Below are 18,983 nucleotides of genomic sequence, written 5' to 3'. Positions count from 1 at the left end.
CCTCGGGGTCGGCCTCCAATCACCTTTCTGGTTGCCGTGTATCATTCTTTAAAATTATCTCGCGATGTGGAAGTACAGACATCAGCGATATCTTTACACCGCATGGGTGTTGCCCAATAACGAGGTGATGTGATCAGGGGCCCAATCTGGTTCAAAGTTGAGGGAGTTGGAGTTGCGGGAACACCAGGCAGGGATTCTGCTTCCATCAATCTTCCTTCCAGAATATCAGTCTTGGTTCGATTAGGTATGTCGCCGACAACGGAACTAGGTACAAAAGAGGAGGGCATCTTTTTAGCGCCAGACGGGCCCTGATGGAATATTAGTATGCTCCCCGGGACCTGAGGGACCCTTCTTGGCTTCATGAGGGTAGAGTTTCCTCTCCCTCTAAAGCTATGATGGAGTTCAAGGCATAATTCAGGAGCCGGAGCTGGTTTGGGTCAGTCAGTTCAAGGCCTCTCCCTGTTGTGATATGTATAGCTCTTGGCTTGATACCCCCTGACTGCCAACAGACAATTCCAGGGTTCTCAGCTGCCAATGTGGTGATGGTGACAATGGTCACTTCACCCAGGCTCGGGAGTACCACCAGTCACGCCTCGACATGTTCCAGGATGTCCCACGCCCACAGCAGCTTCTTCCCGTTGTCTTGGTGTATGTACATACCCTCAGTGTAGCGTACCGGACCTGCCATTCCAATACAGCGCAGCCCATGTAGGGAGAGAGCTAGGTATACCATATCCACTGGCGCAACGTTGTATGCCATGCCATGAGTATGCAGTAGAACTCAGATCACCAACCCCCTCCCTTGTCTGGGCATACGACAGCTGGCTTACGTCCCCCTCTCTCCCTTCACCCCCCCCCCCCCCCCAGCAGACCCAGCTCTCAGCGTGGTCACGAGCAACGCCTAGCGCGCACAATACACACCAATTGAAGATATATTGAGATGAGATCACGGTGACCTGTTATGCTAACCGGCCGCAACCAATCGAACAGTCTCCACGGCTTCTGCTGCGGAGGGGGTACTCGTTCGCTCGTTCGCTCTCCTCTTTCGAAGCAGAGACCCCCCATACTTGGCATCACACCGTGACGGGAGCTCTTATTTTTCTTCTTTTGTCCTACCCCAGAGGATTCCAGCTGACCTCACAACCGTTGGGGAAGCGAGAGCGAGAGGGCCATGGCCGAACAGTGTAATAGATCGTTGGCAGAAGGGGGTACTGATGGGCTCAAGAGCACCACGCCTCTCGTCATCTCTCCACGTCATGTTCGCGCAGGCCAAGGCTGAGGGGAAGAAGGTCATAACATCCTCAGCGCGTCGTTGGCCAACTGGGGTATGACTTTCCTAGAAGTGTACAGTCACTGTGAGATACATGTCAGCCGCGGGAGAATAAGAAAGCTTCAGATAGTCACATAGGTAACACAGTGCTAACAACCCCCTAAACTCCCTAACGCCCACCCCCCGTTCCACCCCCTTTTTCGATTAACCAACCGCACATCTCGATCTCACACATCCCCCAAAGTGCCGCTCTCGATCAGGCTCTGGTAGAACTCGGGTTCCAGGAACTTCGCCACCGTCACATCCTCGCTCAGACCTTTTCTCCGCCTAGTCTTGAGCACAAAGTCCCTGGCGGTGGCCTGCGCCGTGGCCATCTGCAGCGGCTTGGTGACCATCTCCTTGTCCAGCGGATCGCCGGGCACGATATTCCACCGGTCAAACACCAAGCTGACCATGGCCTGGCCGGGGGTGTTTATGCGCAGGTCCGTCTCGAACCCGAAGCTGTCAATCACGGGGATGAGCCCGTTGACGCGGTACAGCGGGGTGCCTGCGATGGGCCCATCCGACAGCACATGGCCGCGGCGGCGGGCCAGGATGTTGTAGACCATGCTGACCGAATCTTGGGGGCCCGTCATCGAGACGGAATACAGCGGTTCCATGAGCCGCGGGGAGGCCATGAGGAAGGAGCTATAGCAGGCGCGACGGGCGGTGGGAATGATCTGCCCACCCCCGCGGAAGATTGCCTCTTGTGCGAGCGAGACGTCGATGAGCCGGAACTTGGTATTTCGTATGGCTGAGAGCGATTTGGTAATATGTTAGCGATAGTACAACACGGCATGTGCGAGAGAAGATGGACCATGGCTCGTGAGCATCCAAGAGGCAGCTGGGCTGGGTCGACAGGCGTGAAGAGGGATCGGTTCTCTTCCAATGCTGTACGAGGATACACTTGCTCTCAGACGACCAACCCAGCTGCTCATCACACAATCTCACCGCAAGATGGGAGCTCACTGCCAGAAGCACACACCCCTCCTTTACAGGACTCGCACGCCGTTCACTTTACAGATGTGCTACACACCACTCGACGCGAAAGAATGAAAGGGGTAACAACTTACGCTCTTCACATAGCGGGCCTTCTCGAGTTGCCCAGCTAAAACCTTGACGGATCGACTCCTTCACCGTGTTCAGCCGCTTCTTGTCGACCTGATGCGGCCGTTAGCACTCCAAAGACATAAGACGGGCCGATTTGCCTCGGCAGAGCCGACCTAGACTTACCTCCCCTGGTAGTGTATCGTCCTGTAGAATATTGGGACCCATTTCGTCTGGACCAAACGCCCAAATGCTCCTGGCTGCGAGAAGGTCCCATCCATACTTCTCTTCGAAAAACTTGGCTATTTTGCGCGGCGGGTCACGTATCCTGACGGCGCCCGACTCAATATCTTGCGCGATGCCGTCGTCCAGAGGCTCCGCGGCCATGGTAATGGTGTTCTTTTTGTTGGGTGTGATTGCGTAGCACTTGGTGGCCGACATGTCCTGCACCGTCTCGCAGAACCGGACGACCGGATCAGAAACCCTGACTTCCATGTCCGCGTACAGTCGACGCAGATCGTGTAGTACGCAATCCATGTACAGCTCGCCAGTGCCGAGGATGATGTGCTCGCCCGACTCCTCTACCTTGGTGGTAATGAGGGGGTAACTCTTGTTGATCTTCCTGATGCCGTCAAGCATCTTGGGCAGCTCGGATGGGTTGATGGGTTCGACTGCGACCTTGAGAACAGATTCGGTGAAGTGGGATAGCGGCTTGAATATGTACGCGGCCTCATCATCTTCAAATTGCTTGTCAACAATGGTGGCCGTCTTGACAATCGAGTTGTCAACACCGCCGAGGAGGATCCAACTCCCCGCCGGCACACCGTCCGTTGGGATGTTGTATCGAGTCTCGGCGATGAAGACATCCGAGATTCTAGCCAATGCCATGTCCTCTTCATCGTCGATGGAGTAGCCCTCGCCCAGCACCCGGACCTCTGTGCCTGGGCGCGCGATGCCGCTCATTACACGCCCAAAGGAGTAGAAGCCCTTTGCGTCAACCGTGTTGAACAACTTGGTAATGTAGATGACGAGCGGTCCGTTTTGGTCGCACTTCTTCATTGACTCTGCAATTTTCGTGTCGAGTGGACCGGTATAGTACTGCTCGAGCTTCTTCTCGGCAGCCTCAACTGGTGAGGGGACATGTTGGCAGACCATGTCCACGAACCCGGTTGATGGTCCTGCAACGAGGGTTAATGTCAGTAGCCAACAAAGTCTACAAATGCATGTACATACCGAAGAACTGCTCGCATGCCAATTTCAGAAGGACTTTTGGATCTGCCTTATACTGAGATGGTTTGAGGTAGATCCCAAGCTTTTCCAACGTCTCCTTGAGGTCCTCCGGACTTCGACTGATAGTATGGGAGAAAAGCTTGTATATCGGCTCCAAAATGAAATGGACAAAAGACCTCTTTGCTCCCTCCTCGATCGGTTTCCTTGTGAAGCTCCGTTTCCTGGGGTTGAAGTAGATGTCGCCCCACAGTCTCCGAGCAAACTCGTCAATGTTGACGCCGCCAAAGCTGTCAGAGTACATCTTTGCAAAAGACTGCAAAGTAAAGCACCACCCAATTGATGTGCAGGCAAAGAGCACATTGCCCTTTTCAGGACTGACTCTCCTTGCCTCTCCCCGCCCAGGTATCGTGTTCTCGATGACGGTGTTGACCTCTTCGATGACATGCTTTAGCTTGTAATAAGCGTCATTGGGTGGTAGTTTGAGTTCGAGAATCAAGCGGTCCATCTTGTTGACTATGAGAGTCAGGGGAATATCCTCGAGTACTGCGTGTTTGATGATCTGCTCCGTGTTGACCTGGACACCTTCGACAACGTCGACTACTAGACATACACCATCCACCAGACGGAAGGATGCAGCAACCTCGTCGACAAAATCCACATGACCGGGGGTGTCGATGATGTTGAAGAGATGCGATTTCCCTTTTGTGCTGGGCAGTACCAAACTCATGGGTGAAGCCTTGATCGACACCCCACGGTCCCGCTCAACCACATGGACATCGGTGTACCTGAGTTGCTCGTCTCGCTTCTTTCCCGTCCGCTTCTCCAGCCTGTCAGTAATGGCGTGCGTCTCGAGGACAAGCATGTCCATGAATGCGGTTTTTCCATGGTGCAGATGCCCAGCCAGGGCGATGTTGCGGATTTGCTCGGGGAAGTTCATGAGATCGGTCATGAAACTGCGGTCGAAATAGACAGGCGGGAGATCGGCCTCCTCGATGCTGAACTTCTTTTGTTCGACCGGGGCGATAATCGGCTCGGTCAACGGTTGCGCGTCCTCTTCCTGCACTAACGTCTCGACACCCTCCCCGTACACCTGTGCGGCGGTCGGATAGTACTGTTTGTCCTCATGGAGCACGACGGCGTTCGAAGGACCTTCATCTGCGGCCGGAGTCAATCAAATGTCCTCTTGCGCATTGAATCCTAGCCACTGCATACCGTCGATGTCCATCTGCTCCTGGGCTGGAGCTTCTTCTGGAGCGGCCTCAGGATATTCGTCATAGGCATAGTTGCCCACATCCACGCCATGTTCGGATTCTTCCTCAGAAGCCTCGAGTTCCTCCCCGCTAGAAATGTAGATGTCAGCATGCTATTGCAGCTTCGTCAAGAGTATCGCAAGATTGTTGGAAAGACGAAATTCGGGCAGATCGAGGGCAAGTTTGAAGATGGGCCAAACAGTCAGAATTTCTTCGCATGGACACCTACATAAAGTTTCCAAACTCGTCATATAAATCGTCATCCATGTTTGCTTCAAGATTCTGTATGTGCGAGGCTCAGTTCGTCAATGTGTAGTTGAGGGCCTCTTAGTCGCGTCGTCGCGTGGTAGGTGATGTAAAGGTACGAATTTCTTACAGGTACTCCGTAACTTACCTACCCAAAACTCGACCCTGGTCAATTAAAGATGTGGCTAAGGGTGTAGTTAGCGTATAGCTGAGCCACAGAGGGGCGCTTGGCTGTAGATGATTGGTTTCCTCCACCTACATGTGTGGCGACGAAGGTGTGTCCAGTGCCACTGCCTGCCGGGATCGGACAATTCTTGCTTCGGCGCTTTCCAGAAGCGGCGCCGGGCATCCGGGGGTCTCATAAAGAAACCTTAAGGGTCGGGGATGGGGGAGGGGCAAATATTATCTTATCGGCCGATTGTTGGCTTCCCCTTACATATATTTCCCACCTTCACCGACAATCCCCGACCCCCGGCCAGTTCATCCCAACATTTTGGATAACTGTTTTGCACTACAAGTCGACAAGATGGCCGGTCTTCCCCCTGTGTATATTGTCTCGGCGGCGAGAACTCCCGTCGGTAGCTTTCTAGGAAGCTTGTCCAGCCTCAGCGCGACACAATTGGGGTCGCACGCCATTAAGGGTATGTACGCTGCAGGCCGTTGCCACTCGCTCATAGAAAGAAACAACCCCTAACATGAGACCAATTAAATAGCCGCTGTTGAGCGTGTCCCCCAGATCAAGCCCGAGGATGTCGAGGAGGTGTTTTTTGGAAATGTCCTCTCGGCCAAGTGAGTTGATTCTAATCTACCAAGCAAACAGCTTAATCTGTTTCCAACGTTCTGACAAGAACCCTCCGACAGTCTCGGCCAGGCCCCGGCCCGCCAGTGCGCCCTCGGCGCCGGCCTCTCGGAGGCTGTCGTGTGCACAACGATCAACAAGGTGTGCGCGTCCGGTCTCAAGGCCATTATCCTCGGCGCCCAGACCATCATTACGGGCAATGCCTCCATCGTTGTGGCTGGCGGCACCGAGAGCATGTCTAACACACCCCACTACCTCCCCAACCTGCGAACTGGGACCAAGTACGGCGACTCGTCGCTCATCGACGGCGTGCAGAAGGACGGCCTCCGCGACGCATACGGCAAGCAGGAGCTCATGGGCATGCAGGGCGAGCTCTGCAGCCAGGACCACGGCCTGACACGTGAGATGCAGGACGAGTACGCTATCAAGACATACCAAAAGGCCCAAGCCGCTACCGAGGCCGGCCTCTTCACCGAGATTGCGCCCATCGAGGTGAGCGGCGGTCGGGGCAAACCGCCCGTCAAGGTCGACCGGGACGAGGAGGTCAAGAACCTCAACATTGACAAGCTGAAGACGGTCCGTCCCGTCTTCATTCCCAATGGCGGCACCGTCACGGCTGCCAACGCCGCGCCGATCAACGACGGTGCGGCTGCGGTGGTGCTGGTCTCGGAGGCCAAGCTCAAGGAGCTCGGCATCAAGCCGCTGGCCAAGATCCTCGGCTGGGGTGATGCGGCGCGGGAACCCCCCCGCTTCACTATCGCCCCGGCACTGGCCATCCCCAAGGCCATCAAGCACGCCGGCCTGACGGAGAAGGACGTTGACTACTACGAGATCAACGAGGCTTTCTCGGTTGTGGCGCTGGCCAACATCAAGCTTCTGAACCTGGACCCGGAGAGGGTGAACGTGTTTGGTGGCTCGGTCGCCATTGGCCACCCGCTGGGTGCCTCGGGCGCACGCATCGTCACCACATTGACGTCGGTGCTGCGCGAGAAGAAGGGCAAGATTGGCGTGGCGGGTATCTGCAACGGTGGTGGCGGTGCATCTGCCCTCGTGATTGAGAACCTGCAGTGAGTGTTGCCTTTTTCGGGTGTGATGCCTTCAACGTTCGTCACTAGATGGGAGAAAATGGGATCTCGGCGTTACTTGCGAAGAGGAATTGCATTTCTGATTTGGAGTGATCGCCCTTCATAGGTCGATAGAGGGTCCACAGCCTGCCAGATCCAACCTATAGTATAGGGTCGAGTGCGGCGAGACACGTTGACCAAGGCTATAATATATCTACTGTGACACGTTGTCGCCGATTTGGGGTTCTTTTACACAACGGTGTAGACTACCCTTGGTTTCGAAGTGCTCATATCAGTAACCCCTAATCCGCGGCTTCTTCAAGCCTAGCCACTAACACCCCAAGCCTTGACACACCCGTCCTCTCCAGCAGTAAACACCGTCTGCGCCTCGTCAAAGAAGCAGAAACTCCGCACCAACTCCGACGCATGAGCTCCGGGCAACTGAACAACCGCCGTCCCATCCACCTCCCACCCAGCAGCACCCTTGGCCAAGTGAACCAACTTGAACATCTCCATCCTTGACCCCCGCATCATTCATCAGCACCAAACACCATGTGCGAATCTACATAAAAAAGGTGAACTCACTCAGGCAACCCAACGCCAAGCACAGCCCCAGCACCATCCATCTTAGCCGTCACGCCGGCAAGGTATCGGCAACCAAGACGGTCCCTGATGTCACCGAGATCGAGCGTGGCGGCGCCCGTGACCGCGTCTTCGGCCATGTCGTATAAGGCAAACTTTTCGTCGTGCGAGGCGGCGTACACCTCGGTGGCGTTGAGGAAGCCGGCGCGGTGCACCGAGCCGTGGTTGAAGGTCTGCACCACGACCTCGTCCTCGTCGGCTACGCGCGTGTCTGACACCGACACCAGCCCGTCGGTGGAGCCGGAAAGGAGAAGGGATGGGTTGGTTGGGTTGTATGAGAGCTGTTGGGGAGGGAAAAAGGGGGTGGGTGAGTAAGAGGGTTGGAGGGAAAGGGGGAAGGATAGGGGGCGGGGGGGAAGGGGAGGGATTTAACAAACCTCGGTGATGTCGTCTGAATGGACTTCATTGTATTGTATTCTAGGAGATGACGGGGAGCGCACGTCCCTGGTGTCGATTAGCTCGGTTTTCGAAGGTTCGACTTGGAAAGGGCATGGTTTACCAGATGAGGATGGAAGCTTGATGGTTTGCTAGCTCAGTGCCAGCGGCGATAGTGTTCGTCTCATTTGAACATGCCAGTGATAGTAATGACGGACAGTTTCCTCCTGAAAACTTTCTTTAGTAAAAGGCTCAAACTTTGTAGTAGTAAAGAATGGAAACGCGGCCGCACCCCCTATTTGCATCGCCCGAGCTCTTGCCGGTTCCTGCCGCAAGTCCCAAACTGACACGGTGCCATTCTCGCCCGTTGTGCATATGACGGAGTCAGCCACGCTGTAAGCCTTTGCGGCGGTCAGATTCCCTTGGTCTGTCGTGATCTTGCTGGTCGGTCCCTGGCTTAGTCGAAGGGGGTCGAAGAGATTGAGGGTTTGATCCGAAGCTGTTGTTGCAAGTCCAGCGGCGACGGGAAGGATGTCGACAACATATGTTTCATGGCCAGGGTACTTGTACCCATCTCTACAAGCCAGGTTGTATGCGGCCATCTTGGGGTGAGTCAAGGATCCTAAACTATTCTCTCTAATGCCGGATCCCGTGTGTGCTTTTAAGGGTGTAAGTCGGCACCAAGCTTTGGCACCTTTGAAATTGGCAGTTCGCTAGCTCTGAATAAGTGCTTGTGATTTCGACCAAGAATGACGTTCTTGTTGGATTTTTGCAGATTTCTCTAGATTATTGAGATCCTATTCATGGTGAGTGAAAATCATCTCATCTTCGAATATTTTACATGGAATTTTCCTAGGAGACTGCAACAGGAGCAAAGCAGCCCCTTATCCGTACCTAGTTCTTCTTTCTCTGTTGTCTGGATTCGGCAGCCGTCACCAGCTGGCGAACTAAAGGCAGAGGTTGGATGATGCTAGGCCCGGCCCCTGCCGCGGATCCGTGCAGCACTGGCTTAGGCGCATGTCATTCAGTGGAGGAAGCTGTGTTCAGGACAGCTGGTAAATTACCAACACTACAAGAGCTGTCAACGCACTCGTGGTCTCCCGCCAACTGCTCCCCTTCACAAACTGTTAGCCATGGCATGAAGACGTTGCACCTTGCACACTTATTCAGCACCGGTAGTTGAAGATGAAGCGCCATCTTCTATGGCTGTTCCGTAAGCGGCAATTATCCAGGCAGTCATGTCACGAGCAAGAAAGATGCGCTAACATTCCACCTTCTCTCCAGTGCTCTTGCAGGCCATTGCCTTTTCGTACGCCGAAGCGCAGACCAAGCAGCATGTCCTTGCTGGCGACACGACCGAGGGACGGACCGGCGCCTCCTTTCGCACAGAGGTAGCTGCTGCACAAAGCGGTGGACAAGCGGCCCAGGAGCCTGGTACGGCCTGCTCCGCGCTATCATACCGCATACAGGCCGTGCATCACTAACGCACATCAGGCGCCGACCTTGTTGAATCTGCCCTCGCCGAGTTGCGCAAGCTATATCGGCCTTTCCACCACAGGATACGGAAGCAGCATGGCGTCTTCGGCACCCTATTGCAGTTCGCCTTGAAGGCTCTCCCCAGCCTTCGCCTCAGTGCCCCGCCGCCCGAAACGCCTCATAGGAGTGCGCTGAGCGGGCCGCTTTTGCATGCGACTAGACTCCTGGAAGAATCGGCTCGGCAGAACAACTCGGACGCCCTGTACATCTTGGCTGAGATGAACTTTTACGGCAACTTCTCGTATCCGAGGAACATGCGCGCCGCCTTCGACTACTACCACCAACTGGCATCTCTCAACGGCAACAATTCAGCGTTATACATGGTTGGGCTCATGTACTCGACCGGCATCGGAGACGCTGTTCAGCGAGACCAAGCACGTGCACTCCTGTACTATACCTTCGCCGCTAATAGGGGCCACACGAGGGCTGAAATGACGGTTGCTCACCGGCACCACGTTGGTATCGGCACGCCCAAGAACTGCGACGCCGCCGTCAAATACTACAAGCGGGTTGCCGACAAGGCTATTGCTTGGTATCGGTCCGGACCTCCGGGTGGGATGGCGTGGACGACCGAGGCGTATCGCATCGCTGACGAGACCGGCGGGGTCTATGGCGAAGGCGCCAGCGTCGCTAGTGCCGGAAGCAACGCCATCAAGGCGCACCCCAACTCGGACGCGTACGCTTCGATTGAGGATATCATCGAGTACCTGGACCTCATGTCCCAGAAGGGCGATTTCGAAGCCTCGTTCAACCTCGGCCGGATCTATTACGAAGGTCAAAGAGGCCTTGAGAAGAATATGCAGCTAGCCAGGAAGTACTTCTTCGAAGTCACGCAAAAGTACTGGAGAAAGAGCCGTCCCGTCGACAGCCCGAAACCCAACTTGGACAAGACAGCCGCCAAGGCTGCCGGCTACATCGGACGCATGTACATGCGGGGAGAAGGCGTCGAGCAGAACTTTGATCGGGCCAAGTTCTGGTTCGAGCGCGGTGCCGCCCTAAAGGAAGCGCGGTCTCAGTGGGGCCTGGGCTTGCTGTATCTCAACGGATATGGCGTGAAGACAGATGTCATCCAGGCCACCGAGCTCTTCAAAATGGCCGCTGCCCAAGACTATGCACCTGCCCAGGTACAGCTCGGGAGCCTCTACCTCGACCAGGGGCAGAGCGACGACCTGGCAGCGGCGAATCACTACTTTGAACTGGCCGCTCGCTGGGCCAATATTGAAGCCTACTATTACCTCGCCGAGATGAACTTCTTTGGAGTCGGTCGCGAGCGATCGTGTTCCGCCGCCGTGGTCTACTACAAGACAGTGGCCGAAAAGGTCGAGCCTCTTGTTTCGTCCTGGGCCGAGGCAAACTTGGCCTACGAGGATGGCGATACGGAGCTGGCTTTCCTCGAATATCTTGGCGCGGCAGAGCAGGGATACGAGAAAGCGCAGAACAATGTCGCCTATATTCTGGACCCGGACAAATCTCGATTGCCAATCCCGAAGCTGCTGGATCATCGCAGCCGGGTCCCATCTCTCCTTCAGAACCCCACCCTAGCGCTCATATACTGGACGCGCTCGTCACGCCAGGGGAATATCGACGCTTTAGTCAAGATGGGTGACTACTACTTGTACGGTATTGGTACCGATGTCGACGTTGACAAGGCTGTCCAGTGTTATACGGGAGCGTCCGAGTACCACCAGAGTGCGCAGGCACTGTACAATCTTGGGTGGATGCACGAGCACGGAGTAGGCCTGAATCAGGATTACCACCTGGCCAAGCGATATTATGACTCGGCGCTCGAGACAAACGACGAAGCCTATCTCCCTGTAGCGCTTAGCCTGCTGAAACTGCGTGCGAAGAGTGCCTGGAATACCCTTACGCACGGGAGGATCAACTCGATCAAAGACGAACCAAGTATGGAGCGCAGCCCCCTCATCCTAATCTTATGAAAAAGCAGAGACTGACATGGAACTTCTCGTCTCGCAGAACCGAAGAAGGACTGGTCGCTCAGCGAGTGGATCAACAACTTTTTACAGGATGATGCCCAATACTACGACGACGTCTATGACGACCTCTATGATGATACTATGCCCGGCGGTGATGCGCTGGATTTTGATGACGGCATAATGGAAAGCTTCGTGATCCTTGGCCTGGCCGCTACACTGATATTCTTGGTCATGTACCGCCAGCAGCGTCAGCAGATGGCAAGACGGAGGGATGAGGAGACGGCGAGGCAGCGGCGGCAACAGCAACAGCAACAGCGGCTGCAGCAGCAGCAGCAACATGGCGGCGTCCAAGCAGGGGCCAATGGAGAAGATGAGCAACAACAACCTCAACCACAAGACAGAGGACTCTTCCCACAACCTGGGGACCCCGATTTTGGGCAATGGGTTGCCGGAGGGATTGGACATTGAAAGGAAAAAAGACACGGTGTGATAGCGTCGTTTTTCATGAAAGAGTGCATGTACATATGGCATCGAGCGGCGTCTTGGTCGATGAATTATCGTGGGTTAGATCATTAAGGAACGCATAGGCACCAAACTGTGCCTCATGTGCATGTAACGATATGAAGTCTCGGAGGAGAATGACAATGCTTTGACGCAGCGAACATTGATGCTGTCGCAATCACAGAGATGCTGTTGTTTCCTGGCTGTGCCGCCCCTGCCAATCACCCAAATCAATCTGTGGAGTGACTTCCTTTTTGAGTTGCAAGCATGTGTTCCTCAACTCTGCAAACCCCAAGCGACCTTCAACTCCAAAAAAAGGGTACTTATGCGTTTATACAAGGGATTGCAGCCTCCCAAGATGCGCCATCTCCAAAATGTCTTTTCAAACCCCCGGCGGCCCAGCAGCCAAACGCCGACGCGTTGAAGCCGCCAACGCCACGCTCCGGAAACCATTCCGATCGCCGCTAATAAGCCGGCAGCAACAAAACTCATCTAGAACCTCTCCTTCTACTCCCGGTTTCGAAACTGCTTCTCCTACTACTACTACTACTGCCCCGCGCACCCCAGCTACACCCGCACCCGCAAGGAGCACTGCCATTTCTGCTGTTGGAGCGGCGGCGGCGGCGGCGGCGGCATCGCCCTTGTCCCTGTCCTCGTCCCCGGTTGTCAAGGGGGCTAGCGCTGCGAGCGAGGTGGGAGGTGACGGTACTACTACTACGCCTGGTAGGAATGCAAACACACCCGCCCCGCCCAAGCTTCCAGGTCTAAGGGTAGACAACCCCCTTGGCGCAAGAAGCAGTAGTAGCAGTAGCACCAAACCACCCGGCGAAAACGGAGGCCACGGCGGCGGCGGCGACCTCCTCCAGCGGATTAACGCCTCACAGCGGGAAATTGAGGCGCACACCGTTGCGATGCAGAAGCAACTTGAGATTGTGCGGCAAGCGGCGCGGATTGAGAAGAGGGCGTCTGCTTCTTCTTCTTCGTCTTCTTCTCATTCGCAGGCGAATGGTCTTCGTGGGGGCAAGTGGAGTAATAAACGCGAGATTGATGGGGAGCTGAGGGAGCTGGTAGAAAAATGGAAGGGGGCAAGCAGGCTCGCGGCGGAGGAGTTATTCGGGCTTATCAAAGGGAGGGTGGAACAGATGGGCGGAGGGCAGGCGTGGAGGGAGAGCAGGCGGCGGCAGGTGCTGGGTGGGGGGTTTGGGGATGCGGATGAGGTTGGGATTGGACGGGGAGGCATTGGGAACGGTGATGAGAAGGTAGAGGAGGGTTGGGATGAGAATGGGGAAGTGGGGGGCTCACAGGAAGAAGAAGAGGTGGAGGAAGAAGAGAACGGGGAAGTGGTGAGTTTGATATGAGATGGGATATTAGACAAGTGACATGGCTGACTTTATTTCACAGGGCTTTACGATGCTCATGATGCTCAGGAGTCTGAACATTGACCCAGATGTGCTGGGCTATGATCCTGTTGAGGACAAGTGGAGGGATTGAAGCTATATTAGCATGAGATGGAGACGGTGATACTGGCGATGCAGATGAGAGCAGCCGGTATCACTGCTTTACCTAGCGGGGGCGTGACACGGGCCGATGAGACTAGCATTTTAGCAACTCAAAGTGAGTAAGAGGTCTCGTGTGGTATGTGGTATGTACAGTACAGTACAGAACAATCAGGGTGCAATTGCTGCTAGCTAGGCGCTCTGATATTGAACTTTAGTGCGTTGAAGGCTACTAATAAGAGATGCCATACAGTAGCAAGCTGCTAGATTCAACGACTGACGCCATTCACAGACCTAGCAATGTTCAGACGGACTTTTCAACTTGTGACGTTGTGGACGGGGCGAACTCCACGCTGCTTTTGTGGGCCGGCTCGGGCTTGCACGGCAGCGCGCAACAGCGCGGCATTGGAATTCCCAGCGCAGTGATTGGCCAGAATTTGCCGAGGTGTTCCGGGGAACCGAATGTGAGGATCACGGATCCACTGCAATCCAGCGCCACCAGCAGCGTTCTTGCCTTTCCGAGCCCTTTTCGTACTTGCATTCAGGTTTCTGCCCACGACAGCAACTTCAACGTCGCCAGCGCAAGCGCATCAATTCCCCACGCCGCAATCATGGCAGCTCTCCGCTCTTCCTCATCACTATTGCTCGGCGCTGCCGTGTCCAGGCCGGCCCTGCGCATCGCCGCCGCCTCACCAGTCGCCGTCCGCGGCATGGCCCAGCTCGCCGATGGCGCTACGCACAGCTCAACGGCCGCGGGTAGCCAGACGGGCGCTGAGAAGCAGCCGAACCTCAAGACTTTCCAGGTCTACCGCTGGAACCCTGACACAACGACCGAAAAGCCGCGCATGCAGAGCTACACCCTCGACCTGAACAAGACCGGGCCTATGGTCCTCGATGCCCTTATTCGCATCAAGAATGAGCTCGACCCTACCCTTACTTTCCGCCGGAGTTGCAGAGAGGGCATTTGTGGTAGCTGTGCCATGAACATCAATGGCACCAACACGCTCGCCTGCCTTTGTATGTTCTTACCCTCGAAGGGGCCGAGTGTCATAGAGCAGAACATGGGACTGACATTGTGCGAACTAGGCCGTATCCCCGCCGAGGACAAGGCTGAGATGAAGATCTACCCTCTTCCACACACCTACGTCGTCAAAGACCTGGTGCCCGATCTTACACAGTTCTACAAGCAGTACAAGTCGATCAAGCCTTACCTGCAAAGAGAGACGCCCGCTCCTGATGTGAGTTTCCTTGCCGGACGCGTGCAAATGGCTCGGCTAGCTGACAGATGGTACAGGGCAAGGAGTATAGGCAGAGCAAGGCGGATCGGAGGAAGCTTGATGGCCTTTATGAATGCATTCTGTGCGCTTGCTGCTCGACCTCGTGCCCGTCATACTGGTGGAACTCGGAAGAGTACCTCGGTCCTGCCATCCTTCTCCAGTCTTACCGGTGGCTGGCCGACTCTCGTGATGAGAAGACGGCCGAGCGCAGGGACGCCCTCAATAACTCCATGAGCCTGTACCGCTGCCACACCATCCTGAACTGCACTCGGACATGCCCCAAGGGCCTCAACCCTGGTCTCGCTATTGCACAAATCAAGAAGGAGATGGCATTCTAATTTGGGGGGGTGAGATGGCTGTAGAGTTGGGAATGACTAGGAGGGTGGCGTGGACGGCAAAAAGGGCGATTGGGCGGTGTTAGTCCTGATATTCGGACTTTGGTAGATATGTAACCTTACCCTGGTCTCCTGCATGGTTGGAGTTTACTTTGTCACAGTAACAGCAATAGGATGGCTTGCGTTTTGGCTTTGTTTGGCCACTTCATTCGAGATCGGTGACTTGAGCGGTGTCTGGGATCCCGTCAGAGGCTCAGGTAGAAACCAGGGTCCTTCAATCATATTCTATTCGCTATACCATCATGACAACGACCGAACTGAGGGTATTTGGGGCTTGGATAAGGAAACAATGGGAACCAGGTTTGACGCCAAAAAAACCATGATAATTCTACTTTTCGACGAGTTGACAGCCACCCAGGCACGTCCAGGCACAGGGGCAAACCGCAGACGAAATCCTCCGGCATGAATAAACCATAACACCAACCCCATTTTATCCCGCACTACCGTCTACCATCGATCATGCCCTGGCCGGCTCATAGACAACCTTGACAGGCATGTAGGTGGCAATGGTCAGAGCCGCGGCTACAACACCAGTATCAGCTCAGCACCTCGGAACTTCAAGCGACGACCCTCCACAACAAAGAATACCGACAGAGAAAAAAAACGACTTACCATCCTTCCACTTGACGCTCCACTCGCCCTTGTTATTCCCCCTAGGGAACGCGACCCAGGCGCCCTCACCCTTGACGTACTCGAGCGGCGCGGCGGCGCCGGCTTCCTCCTCGAGCTTGAACGAGGTCCAGTCGATCGTCATGCCGTCGGGCACGTTGACGCTGGCCGGGTCCTCGAGGCTGGCCAGCTCCAGGAGCCCGTTGCGCCCCACGAGCGCCAGCGCCCCGTCCCCCTGCGGGTACGTGCGCAGCTCGGCCAGGCCTGTCTTGCCGTCCACCACGGGCGTGAACAGCGCCGGCTTGGCCGAGGGAGATGAGGACACGCCAAGGAGAGTTCCGTTGGCGGTCAGGTACGCGCCGTCGAGGGACTTGACGCGGCTGAGGTTGGTGTGGGGGGGGTGGGGTTAGCTTGTGGAGGGTTGAGGTTTGGGAGGGAGAGGGAGGTCTTACGAGGAGAGACGCAGGCTGTAAACAGCTGGCTTGCTGTCCTCGGCGACAGGAGCTGCGAGGCCTGTGGAGGCGAAAAGGGCGAGGGCAAGGGCCTGGAACTTCATGGTGCTGATGCTCTGGGTGGTTGATGTTTTGGGATTGGGTTGCAAGTTCAGAACGAGCAGGTGAGAACCGGTTGTTTTCGGCTGGTGAGGTCTGAACTCTGAAGATCTGAGTGCCGATTGAGAGTGGTGTTTAGCAAGACTGGTTATTCTGTTCCTGGAAGGAGAAGGGACCCTTTTATGGTTTGTTGTCTCTTCAATTCTCGCCTCTCTCTCTATATCATCACATGTCCTTGCAAACCTCTTCACATCCGACAGAGTTCTCTTTCATCCTTCCATCCATCAATTGCTCCTTCCTCTCCGATCTCCTGACAGTTCCTGGCGGGCGCACCCCACCTTCAACGTCACACACACATGTGCTGTGCTTGCTCGGTATGCCGACTTATATTGCCCTTTCGCCCCTTTGCCGCAATCAACCCAAATTGTCTTGCAACACAGCAGCGACGTTGAATTCTTCCGCTATCAGTTATTACAACCGACGATCTCGACAACTTGCAGCATCCCACTCGGGCCCTTCAAATTAATTTAACAAAAGGATTTTTTTGCAGAGGATTATTTTTAGCAGCCGAAGAATGTCTCTCCTCCAGACACCTGGTTCATGGCTCTATCGCTTCATTTACCAGCAAGCAGCCAAGCTCAGAGACACGCGCAGCGGCGAACTTACACTATGAGGTCAGGTCTCGCAAGTGCTGGCTGACCAGGTACTTGATATCATTCATTACTGTTGGCCAACAGTGCAGTGGCCATGAAGTACCGGCAGGTTGCGGTTGCCGCATCTACCTTCCTCCACTCTTACACAGCGGCAGTGTGGCTTTCGTCGGTTCTAGAAGTATTCGAGACCACATTGGTATAGGGACCGACTCGGTGTGTATGTTTCCCCCTGGGTTACATCAATCCCCGATCATTAAGAGACCACCATTCCACCAGCTTCGACCTCTTCTACCCGTTGCGTCCTTCCTTTTCAACAACGGACTTGACAGCCGCGCGTCTGCAGTCAATCAACGCGATCCTTGGACATATCATTTTGTCTTGTTTGCTCCTCCGAATGGAGCCGCCCTCGAGCGCAACATTTCCTCCGTGTTGAGTCTATCCGGAGTTTGGGTTGCAGTGATGCCAAGCTCAAGCCACCGGGAGTTCTCACCACTGCTTTCCACAGACGCACCATGAGACAGGTAGGGCCCTGATCGCACGGTCGACGGCGAACCAGTGTCGTACTGGCGCCTGTCTTGGGTGGCGGAGAATTTCATTCCCCAGATCTGCCCATCCAGCGACATCCCGCAGGCTAGTAGCCTCTCTCCCTCCTTACCAGTCCCGACAATCCGCGGGTTTAGGGATCTTAGCCTATTATTTACCTACTTTCCCGTCCTGAGCACGCAACCCTACCTCAACCTTCGGGTCCCTGCAGCTGGCGACAGGACCGGACCCAGCCGTATATCTGTTCTCAATTGCCTCTTTCTGCGATCCTTCGGTTCAACCATCCGCCTTGGCTTCCATTCGAGGTTGGCGCGGATGAATTGGATACGAGATGCGTCCCAGAGACTGAATGGGCATGGACTCCAAATCGGACGCTAGTAAAGCTAGCACATGGGCTTTGTAGTGGCCCAAGCAAGGTGTACAGAATACGAGGAGGTTGTTGTACGTGTCTAACTGCATTCAGTTATGTTGCTGTTATGTTGCGAGCAACTTTCAACAGACTTATACCCTCCGCTCCGTACTATATATCTGGTTCGCTCGCCATCGCTGGACAAAAGCACGATCTTTTTCAAGTCTGGTCATCTCATCTTCCTTTCCTGGGGTCTATCCGTTCTTCTCAGTCTCTGTCATCCCTTGCCATCCACAATGCAGCCAACAACAGCCCTGCCCCTATTTTCGGCCATCATGGTGCTCCTCGGAGGCCTAGGCGCTGCCGCCCCAGTCGCTGACGGGGCTTCCACATGCCAACCGCAGACGATCTGCATTGATGCAATCAACACTTGCGGTGTTAGATATGGAGGGTAATTGGGACATAGTAAGCCAGAAACTGTAAGCAACATTTGCTGAGATAGTGGCAGGTGCTACGACGTCTGCAAAACCGCTTCTAAACCACAACCGCCTCCCTGCCCAAGCACCATCCCGGCGACAACGAAAAGGACGAGCACGAAGAAGCCCACTTCGACCAAGAAAACTTCAAGCAAGAAGCCCACGTCCACCAAGAAATCTTCCAGCACGAAGCCTACCCCCACCAGCACGAAACCAGTCATCACAACCAAGGTAACGCAGCTGCCGCCGGCCACCACCGGCAAGGCGACTGGAACCAGCAGCTGTACCGCTGCGCAGACTGTCTGCTTGGACGGCATCAACGAGTGTGGTCAGTGGTATGGAGGGTATGTTGCTGCCTTGCCCCTGAAGCCTTATCAACCCTTGGGGTGAGTTGTGTTAAATTGATTGCTTGACTGCCATTAGCTGCTTCCCCGACTGCCGCCCATGGCCGACTTTCACGGCGCCGCCGTGCTCCAAGACAGTGACCAAGACCACAATCACCACTCGAGTGGTTACCTCCGTACGGGGCCCTCCGATCTTGACGCTGCCTCAGTGAGGTACTTCCCATAGGGAAGTTGGGAGGGGAAATCTGATTCTCTAAAAGGAGTGAATGCTCCAAGCTCATGAAGTAGGGGTAGGCCTGGGAACAGTTTTTCTTTGGAAGTTCAAAAAGGAGACTGCTGAAAAGGGGCAGGGGCAAG

At 55.1% G+C, this 18,983-nt stretch overlaps 8 protein-coding genes across 8 annotated transcripts; 5 read left to right on the top strand and 3 right to left on the bottom strand.

Annotated features, from left to right (window-relative positions):
* Window positions 1–1,497: 1,497 nt before the first annotated feature.
* Window positions 1,498–5,103, bottom strand: N656DRAFT_810825 (P-loop containing nucleoside triphosphate hydrolase protein; the record flags this gene model as incomplete). The annotated part of the gene is made up of 7 exons (XM_064818370.1): window positions 1,498–2,063; window positions 2,383–2,470; window positions 2,543–3,534; window positions 3,590–4,160; window positions 4,197–4,741; window positions 4,799–4,926; window positions 5,066–5,103. The coding sequence occupies 7 exons, from the start codon at window positions 5,101–5,103 to the stop codon at window positions 1,498–1,500; spliced, it is 2,928 nt and encodes a 975-aa protein (XP_064673861.1).
* A 505-nt stretch (window positions 5,104–5,608) lies between these two features.
* Window positions 5,609–6,952, top strand: N656DRAFT_700613 (acetyl-CoA C-acetyltransferase; the record flags this gene model as incomplete). The annotated part of the gene is made up of 3 exons (XM_064810880.1): window positions 5,609–5,723; window positions 5,796–5,871; window positions 5,944–6,952. 3 exons carry the CDS (start codon window positions 5,609–5,611, stop codon window positions 6,950–6,952), a joined length of 1,200 nt encoding a protein of 399 aa, XP_064673860.1.
* A 164-nt stretch (window positions 6,953–7,116) lies between these two features.
* Window positions 7,117–8,810, bottom strand: N656DRAFT_774506 (WD40 repeat-like protein). The gene is made up of 5 exons (XM_064814282.1): window positions 8,255–8,810; window positions 8,087–8,189; window positions 7,965–8,031; window positions 7,531–7,868; window positions 7,117–7,462 (listed from the first exon to the last, which is right to left on the bottom strand). The coding sequence occupies exons 1-5, from the start codon at window positions 8,562–8,564 to the stop codon at window positions 7,270–7,272; spliced, it is 1,011 nt and encodes a 336-aa protein (XP_064673859.1). The 5' UTR covers window positions 8,565–8,810; the 3' UTR covers window positions 7,117–7,269.
* Window positions 8,811–8,981: 171 nt separating this feature from the next.
* On the top strand, window positions 8,982–12,164 carry N656DRAFT_774505 (HCP-like protein). The gene is made up of 4 exons (XM_064814281.1): window positions 8,982–9,175; window positions 9,247–9,396; window positions 9,457–11,400; window positions 11,473–12,164. The coding sequence occupies exons 1-4, from the start codon at window positions 9,148–9,150 to the stop codon at window positions 11,898–11,900; spliced, it is 2,550 nt and encodes an 849-aa protein (XP_064673858.1). The 5' UTR covers window positions 8,982–9,147; the 3' UTR covers window positions 11,901–12,164.
* A 60-nt stretch (window positions 12,165–12,224) lies between these two features.
* On the top strand, window positions 12,225–13,722 carry N656DRAFT_774504 (uncharacterized protein). The gene is made up of 2 exons (XM_064814280.1): window positions 12,225–13,276; window positions 13,335–13,722. The coding sequence occupies exons 1-2, from the start codon at window positions 12,308–12,310 to the stop codon at window positions 13,422–13,424; spliced, it is 1,059 nt and encodes a 352-aa protein (XP_064673857.1). The 5' UTR covers window positions 12,225–12,307; the 3' UTR covers window positions 13,425–13,722.
* Window positions 13,723–13,960: 238 nt separating this feature from the next.
* Window positions 13,961–15,544, top strand: N656DRAFT_774503 (succinate dehydrogenase and fumarate r). Its single transcript, XM_064814279.1, has 3 exons — window positions 13,961–14,446; window positions 14,516–14,667; window positions 14,724–15,544. The coding sequence occupies exons 1-3, from the start codon at window positions 14,041–14,043 to the stop codon at window positions 15,042–15,044; spliced, it is 879 nt and encodes a 292-aa protein (XP_064673856.1). The 5' UTR covers window positions 13,961–14,040; the 3' UTR covers window positions 15,045–15,544.
* A 14-nt stretch (window positions 15,545–15,558) lies between these two features.
* On the bottom strand, window positions 15,559–16,266 carry N656DRAFT_765274 (uncharacterized protein; the record flags this gene model as incomplete). The annotated part of the gene is made up of 3 exons (XM_064813394.1): window positions 15,559–15,623; window positions 15,714–16,090; window positions 16,163–16,266. 3 exons carry the CDS (start codon window positions 16,264–16,266, stop codon window positions 15,559–15,561), a joined length of 546 nt encoding a protein of 181 aa, XP_064673855.1.
* Window positions 16,267–18,102: 1,836 nt separating this feature from the next.
* On the top strand, window positions 18,103–18,838 carry N656DRAFT_765273 (uncharacterized protein; the record flags this gene model as incomplete). Its single annotated transcript, XM_064813393.1, has 3 exons — window positions 18,103–18,257; window positions 18,315–18,626; window positions 18,706–18,838. The coding sequence occupies 3 exons, from the start codon at window positions 18,103–18,105 to the stop codon at window positions 18,836–18,838; spliced, it is 600 nt and encodes a 199-aa protein (XP_064673854.1).
* Window positions 18,839–18,983: the final 145 nt, after the last annotated feature.

The sequence above is a fragment of the Canariomyces notabilis genome, assembly GCF_033297395.1.
Source record: "Canariomyces notabilis strain CBS 508.74 unplaced genomic scaffold N656scaffold_2, whole genome shotgun sequence".
Classification (NCBI taxonomy): domain Eukaryota; kingdom Fungi; phylum Ascomycota; class Sordariomycetes; order Sordariales; family Chaetomiaceae; genus Canariomyces; species Canariomyces notabilis.
This window is presented reverse-complemented; position numbering and strand designations above follow the sequence as displayed.